The sequence below is a fragment of the Lepidothrix coronata genome, unplaced genomic scaffold (genome assembly GCF_001604755.1).
Source record: "Lepidothrix coronata isolate B3197 unplaced genomic scaffold, Lepidothrix_coronata-1.0 Scaffold8, whole genome shotgun sequence".
In the NCBI taxonomy this organism is placed as follows: domain Eukaryota; kingdom Metazoa; phylum Chordata; class Aves; order Passeriformes; family Pipridae; genus Lepidothrix; species Lepidothrix coronata.
This window is the reverse complement of record NW_016690188.1, coordinates 11100666-11113349: the sequence shown is the minus strand read 5'-3', so window position 1 is coordinate 11113349 and position 12684 is coordinate 11100666. Positions and strand designations below refer to the sequence as shown.

General features: G+C 37.8%; 1 protein-coding gene across 1 annotated transcript in view; it reads right to left on the bottom strand.

The window, feature by feature from the left end:
• Nucleotides 1-12684, bottom strand: part of FRMPD2 (FERM and PDZ domain containing 2) — a 59519-nt gene that overhangs the window by 25535 nt on the left and 21300 nt on the right. Inside the window, exons 15-25 of the mRNA XM_017803836.1 lie at nucleotides 11881-11979; nucleotides 10705-10812; nucleotides 10466-10582; nucleotides 9765-10000; nucleotides 9092-9196; nucleotides 7807-7900; nucleotides 7248-7333; nucleotides 6915-7062; nucleotides 5713-5927; nucleotides 4741-4839; nucleotides 3230-3582 (exon numbers count right to left, since the gene is read on the bottom strand). Of these exons, the coding sequence (XP_017659325.1) occupies nucleotides 3230-3582; nucleotides 4741-4839; nucleotides 5713-5927; nucleotides 6915-7062; nucleotides 7248-7333; nucleotides 7807-7900; nucleotides 9092-9196; nucleotides 9765-10000; nucleotides 10466-10582; nucleotides 10705-10812; nucleotides 11881-11979 (1660 nt within the window). The remainder of the gene's footprint in view (nucleotides 1-3229; nucleotides 3583-4740; nucleotides 4840-5712; nucleotides 5928-6914; nucleotides 7063-7247; nucleotides 7334-7806; nucleotides 7901-9091; nucleotides 9197-9764; nucleotides 10001-10465; nucleotides 10583-10704; nucleotides 10813-11880; nucleotides 11980-12684) is intronic.

Sequence of the window (12684 nt, the reverse complement as noted above, 5' to 3'; positions counted from 1 at the left end):
CAGTGAGATACTCTTCATCAATAGGGGTTAGAGAGAGAGTTTCAGGCATACATTTTGTGTTCGATAGGTCATCATGATTCTTATTAAATACGCGGCTGGAAAATAAAAAGATTGCAGTGCTGGGGTTTTCCTCCATATGCTTTATTAAATGGCCACTGAAAAGTCTACTGCTTATGCATGACCTTATTTTCACTTTAACTGAAGTACTAGTTATGATATTGAATTGCTGTCTGAATTCTTCAATGTTAGTATAAAATGGGAAAAAAAAATCAATATTTTGCTAAGCTACTTGAAAGATTAAAAAGCTTTTATAATATGAAAACTGCCTTTGCAAAATCTTGCACTCTTTTTTTAAGGCATTAGTTTGTACTTGTGTTGCTTCTTGAAAAAAATAATCAGACAATGCCCAAATTACTTATTATTTCATCTTCCATAAACAAATTAACTTTTCTGGTAAGTAGTATGAACATTACAATACTACTACAATTTTTATATTTTCATTTTTCTTGAAAAAGGAATAATAGCCACATTTCTGGTTTCTACTGGTCTTTCTTGGTATCTGAGCAAAGACCAGAAACATGAAATATGAAATGATTCCCATCTCTCCATGAAAAATATAAATCCTAACTTCTTTCTGTAAGCCTTGAAGCATACGAGTTGTCCTACAGAAATCAATGGATTTATTCAACTACTAGAACTAAAATTATTATTGATTTAATTCTACTATATTGCAGACAAAGTATTCAGCACTTCTGATGTTCCAGCCCAGACTGTAATCATATATGTTGTGTTTAATATTGTTTTGGCTGTTGTCATAAATGAACCCTAATAAACTACTATGACATTGTCTCCCATTAAATTTATCATTAGAGCTCATAAAAATGCTTGAAATACTATTTTTTTTGAAGTAGGTTTTCTTCATATCTATCCTTATTGAAATATTGCTAAACCTCATTCATCTTAAAAACACTTAAAATGGCATAGCTTTTATTAATGCCATGTCATTTCTTATATAAGTCACCCAGGATCTTTTGTTCTTTCATAAAAATGAGTTACCATCTCCCAGGCAAACACAGACAACTAAAAGAAAAACTAATTGCGTTTCTCGTATGAAATCACAGAAGATCCCCGTTGTTAAGCTTTTGATTCAAAAGTTGTCTATAGTCAGAAGGAAACTATAAAGCAGAGTAGCAAAACATGCACTTTGGTTGGATGTAGTTGGGAGCCTTCCGTGGTATTTTTGAAATACTGATGGAAGTAAGGGAAACGAATGGGCTGGTGCTGTATGCCCTCAGTGAGGGAAGTGATCTAGTCTGGTAGCATGTGTCTGTTCAGGGAGGAAATGAGAAGCTGGACATCTCCAGTAGCACAGGGGAGATGAGAATGAAGTTGACGGTTTCTACTTTAATAACTGGACAAGATACTTAGAATAGTGTGGAAGAAAAGTGTGATAATTAAAAGAAATGTTTATGGATAGCAGCAAATACAGTCTGCTCCTTTCGTTTGGAGAGAGGAAAGAAAAGAGTGTGTTCAATGGACGTTGGGCCAAGTGGATGTCATAGAAGATGTCACATGCTAGTGAAGTGCTGACTGACCTTCAGAGGGTGTGAAGGGTGTTTGGCAGAGCTACACAAGCTCAAGGCAACAAGCCAGCAGTGAGTGGCATAATCATAGCACAGCTTCTACCACAGTTCTGTATCATCACAGGAGATAACACAAGTCTTGGTTCTGCAGGCCCACACACGGGCTCCGCTGAGATGCTTGAATTTCTTTTGGAGTCCCGTGACCCCTACACAGGACTTCACAGGGAAAGCTATGGGCTGAAGTTTTTTCTTATTGATGGTGACAAAGAGTGAAAGGAATTTTCCATGTGAAACTCTGAGCGGGGAACTTCTAAAATTCATATCAGAAGATTTATACACTTGCATGAAATGTTTTGAGCAATCTGAAGAAATTTCTTCATTAATCAAAAGGAATTCCTTTATTAAAGCCTATTTCCTTCTGGGGGAGTTGTGTGTTTTTAGCTGGAAGGATCGTTTAGACTGAAATAATGTTTAAAATATTGATAAAATGTATACCATCTTAAACTGCTCTGGCTGCCTTTTGAAAATGCAAAAGCTGAAACTGAATAATAATGAAAATCTATCAAACAAAAACATTTACTCAGAACTTCCTTCTTGGAAATAATCCAAAACTTTCCTTGGAATTGATATTTTCCCACAATAAATGTAGTTTTGATGAATCTGTATTTCTTGGCGAATATGTTTGCTACAGACATATTTCTGCTGGTTTTGCTCTCAGCAGTAGAGAAGCAGATTTGTAAGCAGGAGCTTCATTCATTAATCAAGCGAAGCTTGTCCTTTCAACAAAGAGAAGCTAAAATTATGAAGTGCCATTATGGCCCCACCTGACTTTCAGTCACCTAGTGCTATAACTTCCTAGACACTGGAATATCTGTCTGGGTCTGTGCTTGATGAGTGTTAAAAGTAACAAAAAGATTTCAAGAGACTGTGTGGACAAATAGAAATTAGTTTTCAATAAAATTACTAAAGTTGTAAGTTAAAGGCCAGTAGAAGACCTTTAATTTGTCTTTGCACCAGTCTTTTCTGTTCTGATAATTTATATTCTTGTGCACTGGGAAAGATGATGAAAATGAAATGGATTGTCTTCCGTTTGCCAGTGTCTGATTATTGTATAATTCCTCTGTATCAGGGCTGCTATTGGCTTGTGAAGATCAGAAAACAGAAAATAACCTTTTTTTTCTCCTTGATCACAGTTTGTCTTCTGATTTTTTTTTTAATTCCTATGAAAAAAATTTGAAATTAAAAGATCACACAATAAGAAAAAAATTTCATGCCTAAGTCAATTCTGAAAAAGGTTGAAATAAAAAAATTGTATAATAAATAAGAAAGTATTTGCTTCCTATTTAAGTCAAGAGTCTTTTCACTAATTTCAAATGGTAACCAGATTCAGCTGAACAACATAAATGATTACAGCAGTGTAGCACTTGTAACAACTGTCTTGCAATGCATACTTATGCAAAATTCTAAGAAAATGACAGTAAATAGGGAAAGCAGATTAGGAGAGTCAGAATAAGATGGTAAAACAAAATCTTCAGTAATCAGTACGGATTAGAAGCAGAGACCCCTGTACTTAAACCTCAGCAATTCACTTTCAAAATTCTAAGAGTCAAAGGAAAGATTGCAGAGCAGATTTTGGTATTTCCTACCTTTTTACCTGTCCAAATTCACATGGTGAGTAGCAATTCTGCTTCATTTCTTCCTCTAGGGAGTGTAATACTTCAGAACTGGAAGCTTCTTGATGAAACTTCCAAAGATGCTTATAGAAACTCTCCCTGGAAGTCGTGAACTTCTCTATGGTCTTCCCTTGAAACTCAGCTTCCTGCTCTTCATAAGCTGAGCTGTCATCTTCAGGAGGCTCACTGAAATCTTCTGCCACTGGAGAATCCAGGCAGTCTTCCAGGTCTGGAGAGGTACTACCTCCATCACTGGTAGATTGATCCATGCTGTTTCCACCTGGCATTTCTGCCACAAACTCCTTGACTGGAGATGGTGCTGGAGTCTATCAAAGTAACAGAAATGTTAGTGTAACTCCTTTTTAATATCCTATCATTTTCCCTTTAAGAGCAAAATATTTTGAAAAGGCAACATTAATAAGCTTCTGAATCGGAAAATATCAAATGGTAGCTGGAAGGGAGAGAAAAGTGTAAGGGAGGTACTCTCTCACTAAATAACTCTTTTGTCTTTATGCTTATCTTTCACCTTCTTCAGAAGTTCCAGGTGGAACTACTACACAAGTTGACAATAAATTATTTTCTAGAGGTTCCTTTTTTTAATTTATTTATTTGTGTTAATCTCATGCCTCAATGCTCTGTCTATATGCTCTTCAATCTGTAGAAGTAGCTTCCAGACTTGACCCTTCTACAACTGACCATAGAAATCAGCCAAGGACATGTTGCAGGGGAGCAACAGGAGACGGTTTGTTATCTGGAGATGGTTCTGACAGTCATTTCTGTCTGTCCATGGACTGCTATAAATCCTAGTGGGACTGGAACCATAAGCAGGCCATTCTGCATGGAGCGTGAGTAATGCAAATGCATGTTCATTTTAAGAGTACTTGTGTATGTGTCTATGAGTTGTGTTCAAGAAGCAGGAATAATAATGCTAGCACATCCAATGGCACTGTTTTAGCTCTGCAGTCTCTACTGTTTGGGGGTTTTTCGTTTGTGTTTTGTTCTTCCCCCTGCAGAATCTGTTAACTCTCAGTAGGAAGCTGGATAACCTGCTGAAACCATTATTTCATTTATTTAACTTCATTAAGAGATAGTCTGGATAGGGAAAGCTCTTTAGTTTCTTCTCACTTTTGAGTAATATAGCTACTCCAAGCCTGTGAGTTACAATAGCTTCTGGCTGAGGATCTAATAGAACATTTTTAGAACCACCACTAGAAGACCTGCTTGGGCATGTGCTGTTTCATTCCAATGACAGTACTGCAACTCAAAAGTTGTTGGACTGGGATAAATATGTTTCACATCTGCCAGATTTGTATTATTTTGTTTGCTAAGGAAATATCAATTGAACTCTAGAGGTTGAGTTGAAGCCAGGAAGGGAAAGAAATGGAATAGAGGGCCTTGAAGAAAAGGGAAGGTTGCCTTATTCAAAATTGGATAGTAGTGCCTTTCCAGGTTTACAGAAGTTTCTGTCAGAAGCTTTGCCTTACCAGGGCAAACTGCTCTATTTCTGGAAGAACACCTTTTGGTGGTCTGCAAAGTAGCAGTGTGACTTCTCGAGGAGCTCCTCTCAACAAGTGCAGGACATCCTAAGCAGAAAGGAATAATATTTCTGATGGAACACAGTCAATAGTACACATCATTTTACCAACTGAGATGAAGACATTTTTTATTGTGAATGCTAAATTCCTGGTGTTTGTGCCTCTCAGCAGTTTCTGAGGGCCAAAATTTTCTACTGAAGGATTGTCATATATTGTTATAGTTTATATGTGAACATGTATCTAGTTAATTGGTTTTCAAGTAAAGTTAGTTTTGTTTACAAACCTCTGATCCACCAACAGACACATAGGTTTAAATTAATTAATTTTCTTTCTTGAAGAAAAACAGAATTTTTGGACAAATTCATTCTAACCATGTGTGGCAGTGACACATCTTCGGTCAATTACATCAGCACAGCTCCCCAAACTGCCATATTAGGATGAAAAAAAATAAATCCATATGTAGCCTACTTTTACCATTTAATTTCTTCATGTAAGTGTGGAATTTTTCATTCCAGGTAAAAAAATTACACTGGATTTGCCTCACCAGGTGGAAATTTGAATCTGGGACATTTGAATCTGCATGACATTACAAAGCACAAATGATCCACAGGGGGAAAATGCTCCAATCATGCGTAACAACAACAAAGATTCCAACTAATTAACAACTGGTGTACATCTAAAAATAGAATTCATGCATTAGTGGTAGAATGTTATGAATTAAATAGCAGAAGAAATTCTCTCTAAGAATTTTTTAGAAGAAAATTCTCCATAAGAGTTCTAGAGAAGAATCCTACAAAGAAATCAGATTATATGCAAATTCTGCCACCCTCCGGTGAGAATGAAGTTTAAATAGAGTTTTATCTCATTGTCTTTATTAACCTGTTATCCATCCAGAGCCTCAGTAATAGTACTGCCTGGTACCTGATACAAAAGCCCTCGAAGAGGTTTCCCATTCACAGCTAAAATGATGTCTCCAACTTCAATTTCTCCGTTCTCTTCAGCTGGCTGCCCTGGAAACAGTCTTTTGATCCTTACAATAGCTCCTCCAAGGTGTTCGCAAGAATCTTCTTCCATTTGCAGAACACTGAATCCAAGGCCTCCAGAATTCTTTGTTAATCTCACTTCAAATGTATTATCTGTTCAAAGCAAAGATTGGAAAGAAGTGGGAACCATGACATATGTACCCCCTAAGGAACTGATGTACTATACTCTCAACAGACATTTTCCCTCTGTGCTGCAGGGGTAGGTCTACTCCTAGTAGTGGCAAAAGAAGGGTTTGGTGTTCCTTTATCTTACATAAGTTCTTGAAATCTCAGTAGCAGAATAGGGAGAACTGGAATCTATTCCACCTTTTGTGTTCAATCTGGTACAAAAGCAGAAGCCTTTTGTACCAACATAAAGAGTTCACATGCTATCCTCTTCTGACATTCTCCTGTAAATGTTGCATAAATTTTACTATTCTGTAGCTGCCCAAGGTTAGTTTATTTCCAGCACTAACTGGAAACTGAGCTGGAACTACTGCTCTTTCAGTTGAGAATGAGAGATCAGGTCATTCCCAAATTCCATGCTTGTAGCTGAATTCCATTCTCCTAGGAACAACGTAGAGGAGTAACTTCCCAGTGGAAAGGTATGGTTCAAACTTAGTGTTTATGAGACAATCTTCAGTAAAAAATCTGGCGTTTATTTGTTGGCTAAATTCTGTGAAAGTGATCTCTGAATCTTCTGTTTTTAAGAAATTAGATGATGACAGTCTCCAGTCCTGCCCTGGGGTAGCAGTTCACCCCAGCTTCATCACTGTCACAGCATGAGCAGTTGTGCTGGCGATGCTCTCTCTGGGTAACAACCTGAACATATTGACACAGCTGCTTCCTGCCTGAGAGTGTCATAGAGTACAGGCAGGGGCGTTCCCTTGCCAGCCCCATCTCACCAAATCTGAGATACAGTATTTATATCTAGGATAAGTTCAGCTACATTTAGCAGTTGTAACTCTATGTACATCAGAAATCATTTTATTCAGCATACAGTTTACCTTCCAACTCACAGAAAATTCACAGAATTGTTTTCATTCATTCCTTTCTTGTACACTGTAGGAAGTCACCCTGAGTTCCTTTTTTATGACTTACCATCTGTCAAAAAGCAGTAGTCCTTGGTACCATCTGTGAAGGATGTTGCCACAGAAACAACTGCACATTGGTCCTCCTTTCTGTCATTAGCAGTCACACCTGGCTCTGCCAGTTGGTAGTTTCCCCTTTCTAGAACCAGCTTGGCAATCTGAAACAATGATAAACAGGTTCCAGTTACACAGTACACAGTGAGCCCTAAGTCTTTTTACTTTTCAGGAGAATGGGGTTGGAGGGGGAATGGATTGGGGGGGGGGGTTTCCTTTGCTACTGTGCTTCATACTAAGTCCGGTTTAGTCTACTGTGTATCTTATTGAGCTCTGCTGTTGTACAAACCTGGCCAGATTTCTTCAGGTGTTCCACAGCCTGTTTGTGGGTGATGCCACAGAGGCTGATGCCATCTACTTCCAGCAGACGATCACCTGAGGCAAAAGGAAAAAAAAAGGGTCAAGTTGTTTTGATGTTCAGGTTCAGAGGGTATAAACCTTGAGGCTACCCATGTTACAGTAGGACTTCATGCTTACATGTGTCAAATTAATATTAATTCATAGGAAAGCAATACTGCTTGTTGTACAGCATTCTATAACTAGCACATAAAACATACCAGGGTATTCTCTAAGTAAATGCAGTGATAGCGTCTGGTTATACCAGTAACACTGAAAGTAGATGTCAGAGTCAGTAGTCTGATGGCACCTACGGAGAGTAACTCTACAGTGTTGGTGTGAGGCTTCTGATTTTTTCAGTGGGATATCTACATGTAGTACAGGGACAGGCTGAGGAATGATGGAGTGCATATTACATTTCACAATTGTAAAATCTCTAATCCCAAATGTGTTTCATTGTCCGCACTAACATTGAGTTCTGCAGCCCAGAGTTTTATTGCCAGACACGTTACCTATCTTTATTTGTCCGTCTTTATCTGCTGGTCCCCTGGGAATAATTGACTTCACGTATATCCCACCATCACGCACACTAGTGTTAATTCCACCCTGCAAAACATATGCCCACAGATTAGAGTGGAGTCTTCATATGTTCTTCCTGCGATAAAAATCAAAGCAACTTATACATGCATTGCAAAGCGACTGCTTCAGCAATTACTTTTTTTTTTTTTAATATAGGAAAAAGGGGAAAGAGGATGTTACTCCAAACCCCCGTCTAGTTGTAACATACTTCCATAGACAGTAATCTTATTTTATTTTCTCAGGAAAATGCTATGCATTTCTGTGTGGCTATATAAAAACATTAAATAAATGTTCATAAATTTTTCCCTATGCTCACATAAAGATGAGGTTGCATCTTTCAGTTAGTCTCCTGCCCAGCTTCTAAGCTATGCAATATCCATTCTGCAATTATTAACCTTTCTGACAATATATAAAGCATGGACCTCGACTTTTGCAGCTCAGAAAAATTCTAGATTAGCCTAAGAATTATGTTCTGTCCATCTATATCCTCTGGCCAAATTCAGATGAAGAATTTCTTCTGCAGGCAATGGAGTGGCTGTTGCTTCCTACTCAATTTCAGCAAAGACTGTGAAGACATCTCAGCCTGGAGGGGTAAATTCAACTTTGATAGGCAGGACAACTAATTATTATTCAAATGTGGCAGACAGTTTTCACTGCTGCCTTCCCCAGTCCTGTAAATACACAGAGAACTCTTTTTCCTTATATTACAAAATAAAGTTGTCTAGGGCCCTTTCTCTGGCCTTCAGAGTGAGATTCACAGTTTATCTTGAATCTACATAGCAGAACTTTCAGCTCCCTAGCATGGGATGACTTCCATTATACTGCTTGTTGAGGCACAGGCCAGAGCCATGTCAGGGGCTCTCAACAATTAAATAGTGCCTGTGGCCACTGCTTGAGCTCTGCCATGGTCCCATGTAATCTGCTTACGGACACAGGAGCTGCAGAGGAGCCACAAAACCCATCATGACTTGGAGAATTCTTTGTGTCATGTTTTCTAGAGTCTCTAGCTATATCCCTCCCTGACCAAATTCCACTTTCAGTAGTAGATCTTGTTCTGAAATTGAGAAAGGATGAAAAGGGTTTGTACTGCCATGTGCTTTATGCCAGGACACTTCTTTCACAGATTGTGCAGCTAAGAACCGGGGAATGAGCAGAGCCTTTGTTCTTGATCATGAAACAGTTTGACAGACAAAATGAAAGATTAACAGTAACACTTGCAGTCACACTGATTCCGAAAGTCCCATCTTCTTTAAGAAGCTCCACCGTGTAGATTTCCTTTGAGTTCGTTTCTGATGGAGATGGTAAGTGGGCAGAATCAGCTACCTGTCTCAAAAATATAAACACTAATGACATTACAGTATCTCAGTTTAAAAAGAAAAAAGCTGGGGGGGGTGGAAATGAAGAGAGCATTTGCAGAAGATATAAAGGATTTGATCCTGCTGTCACTGCAAACCTGGAATGACACAATTTCTATCTCTGATATTATTTGAAGCTTATGCTAATGGTACTCAAAATACAATCTGTCTATATGTGCATAAGCTGAGTATATATAGGGAGGATGTCTAATAGTAGGAAATTAGACACAAAATGTTGTTGTTCTGTGACTGGTTGAAAACTTAAAAGAGAGTTTGAGAAAATAATCAAAACTTTGTGCCTCCACTGAAAAAGGAAGGAAAATTTTTAATAACATTTTGTAGAACAGTTTCCCCATTCACATATTTCAGACGTGTCTATGATTTTGACATTTCCAATGTAATTTATTCCAAGGTTTTCATTCTCCTTTTCACATGTTTTTAATTTCTCAATTACCTTCCATTCTTAACAGCTGCTATGTTGTTATGTGTTATATGCTGGGTGTAACATTACTGAGCAGCATCAAAATCTCAGTTACCTCTGCATCCAGGCTATCAGCTGAAGGAGCTGGAATCCTAGAGCCCAATTTTGGTGCTATACTCCAGGAAAGAGTCTTTTCAAGTTCATCTATGTTTATGTCTTGTTCTTTGGGGAGAGCTGTATGACAATCCTGAATCTTTTTTCTCCCACTGTCTACACAAGAGATCTCAGATCCACTAGTACTGTTTCCTCTTGATAGAATCTTTTCTTCATTTAATCCTTCTTCATACAAGTCTGTAAAGCCATACCAAAATAAAACATTGCTGAATGTAAGTAAATTTGAAGGCAAATACTGCTATACCCCGGAACAGAAGGACAAAGTAACTTCCTATTTCAACTGAGTGTGAGATCTGATCCATAAAATGAGTTAGTCACCATACAATGGAGTGCTGCTATTATAAGTGTGGAGAAATGTATTTGCTTCATCACTGCAGAGGACTATGACTCTCCATCAGATAAAGAAATGCCAAAATTCCCTTAGTGTTCAGCAATGCAGCTCATAATAGATTTTTTCACACTGACATAGAACAGAGATCACATGATACCTGCTAGAAGTTGACTATTTTCACTGCTTGCATGGTTATTATAACTGGCACTGAGTAGCAAGAACCTACCACTACATCCCAGTGCCTAATAAATATGAGTGTCCTGAGTTAACTATTAGCGTTCCATAGATAGCAAAGGCATTTGCCTTTATACCTTTAGGTTGAGAGATGATGAGCTCCACTTCGTCAGGAGAGTTCTGTATGATTTTAACTGCAGTATTAAATGAAACACCCTCAAGGCTAATATTATTCACAGAGATGAGTCGTCCGCCTTAAAAAAAAAAAAAGGATAAAACCAAGACAAAGTACATCTAAATGAGGAAATAAATCCAGAGTAGCTAACTTTAAACTATGCAAGTATTTTAATTCTAATTAAAAACTAAAGATAATGACCTGGTTTGATATTTCCAGCTTTGTCTGCAGGTCCACCAGGGATAATTGAAGCGATAAAGATACCAAGGTCTAATTTTCCTACATTTTCTCCTCCAATAATTACAAAACCTGCAAAAATGAGATAGCATGAAAATGCAGAGACACTGGCAGTATTAGAAAAGATGAACCTTAGGAGCACAAAAGGCTCTTACTCCAATGTTTTATACATGGTCTGAGGAATAGGGAGCTCTGATTTACATGGCATCAAGGTCTTGATTTGGGAGAGCTTTAAACTTACATTATAATTAAAGTGTGCTGGTGACTTTGGTCGCTATTTAAATATAATTTCTCAGTAAGAATGCTTTCCTAGTTTTCTACTTTTAAAGACCCCCAACTACTTTCTTGTAAGAGTCATAAATTAGGTGGACCTGCAGTGTTTAACACCTGCAGGAGCAAAATGGTATAAAAGCTCTTCAGATAATTTTTAACATTATTCTACATCATGCAACCAGGAAATCTAAGGTGGGCCATGTAAACTTCTAAGAGATCTAAGAAAATTAAATCTATTGTCAAGTAGTTCAATTTCACTATCCTAGCTCTGCCTATTGCAGAATATATTCTTCTCACTGCTATAAGAGTTGGGTTTGGGATTAGGATATTACCCACAGACCTGCACCATCTAGAAATTTGATTTTTAGTTGTATTAATGGTCAGCTGTGAAACCGGATGGTCCTCTGAACTCATCCACAGGAACAGGATACAGTGTTATTACAGTATTAGATAACTAGATGGTTATTATCCAAATAAACATCCAAAGGTTGACAAACATTCACGTTGAGTTTGTGTACATATTTTGCACCCTCACATGTAAAACCTGTGAGGCTTAAGATAAATAAAATCAGTACACATGTATTTCAGATACAAAACTAAACCCATGTTCCTTTCATTCTACTCTTAGCACTTGGTCCCCTTGATCTCTGTGGCCTTAGTTAGTCCTCTTAAAACATAGTGGTCTTGAGTTATGTGCTTAGTCCTTTTCAGTCTTGGAAATTCTAAATCCTTTACAAAGACTGGTAGTCTTCTTCTATACGAAGTATAAATGGGGAGAACAAGTTTACAGTCTTGCCCAGCTTAACTCAGCAAGTATCAGTGTTAGCACCAGGATCTGTTAGTCCCAGGAATATGTTCCTTACTTACCAAATCCATTCTTAGGGTCACGTTTTAGGCTGACACAAATGATTTCTCTTTCTAGACCACTTAGAAAAACTTCCTTTTGAATGGCTGGTGATGCAGGTGCTGCAGAAACAAAACAGCTAGAATAAATGTAGATTAATGCAGGGAGACAGTAGATTCATATATTTCACAAAACTGGAGCTCCAAAAATTAAAATATATCTTGTCCTTGATTTCTATATTGCCACTACTTCTGAATTAGTATAATTCAAGAAGCTCAAACAAATGTTCGGAAGTTTTCATTCTTTAGAAAAGTCTATGTACAGAGTTGTGCAAGCTCTTCCTATAATATTCCTTTCTGTGAGACTGCATTTTTCTGCAATGTTTTTATTAAGGTTAGGATGTTTAAAGAGTCAGGCATGTAGTGCCCATTGAACCTGGCCAAGATTTGGACACAAAATCTTCTATGGCTTCCTTTGGAAACTCTAGCCTGTGGGCACTTTTGGCTCTGAAGGTGCAATTGAACCAACACTGATTGCAATGGTGACTTCAGTACTGTTACCAGTACTTAAAATTGTGCAATTGCCACAGTGTTTTTGAAGTACAGTTCTATTTTTAAAATGGACTAACCAATTAAGCATAGCTTCATATTCCATAGATCTGCTCACGGTGTGCATGCAATATGGCTTCTGTTAGAAAATTAGGTATCCAGGCCTTAGTCCAGTTAGTGTCACACAAATGCAAAAAGAGAGGACCACCTGGAGCCTGTGCTGTCTTATGCATTATATATTGATTTGTAGATCTCAACTGCCATCCAAACCTCTGCAAA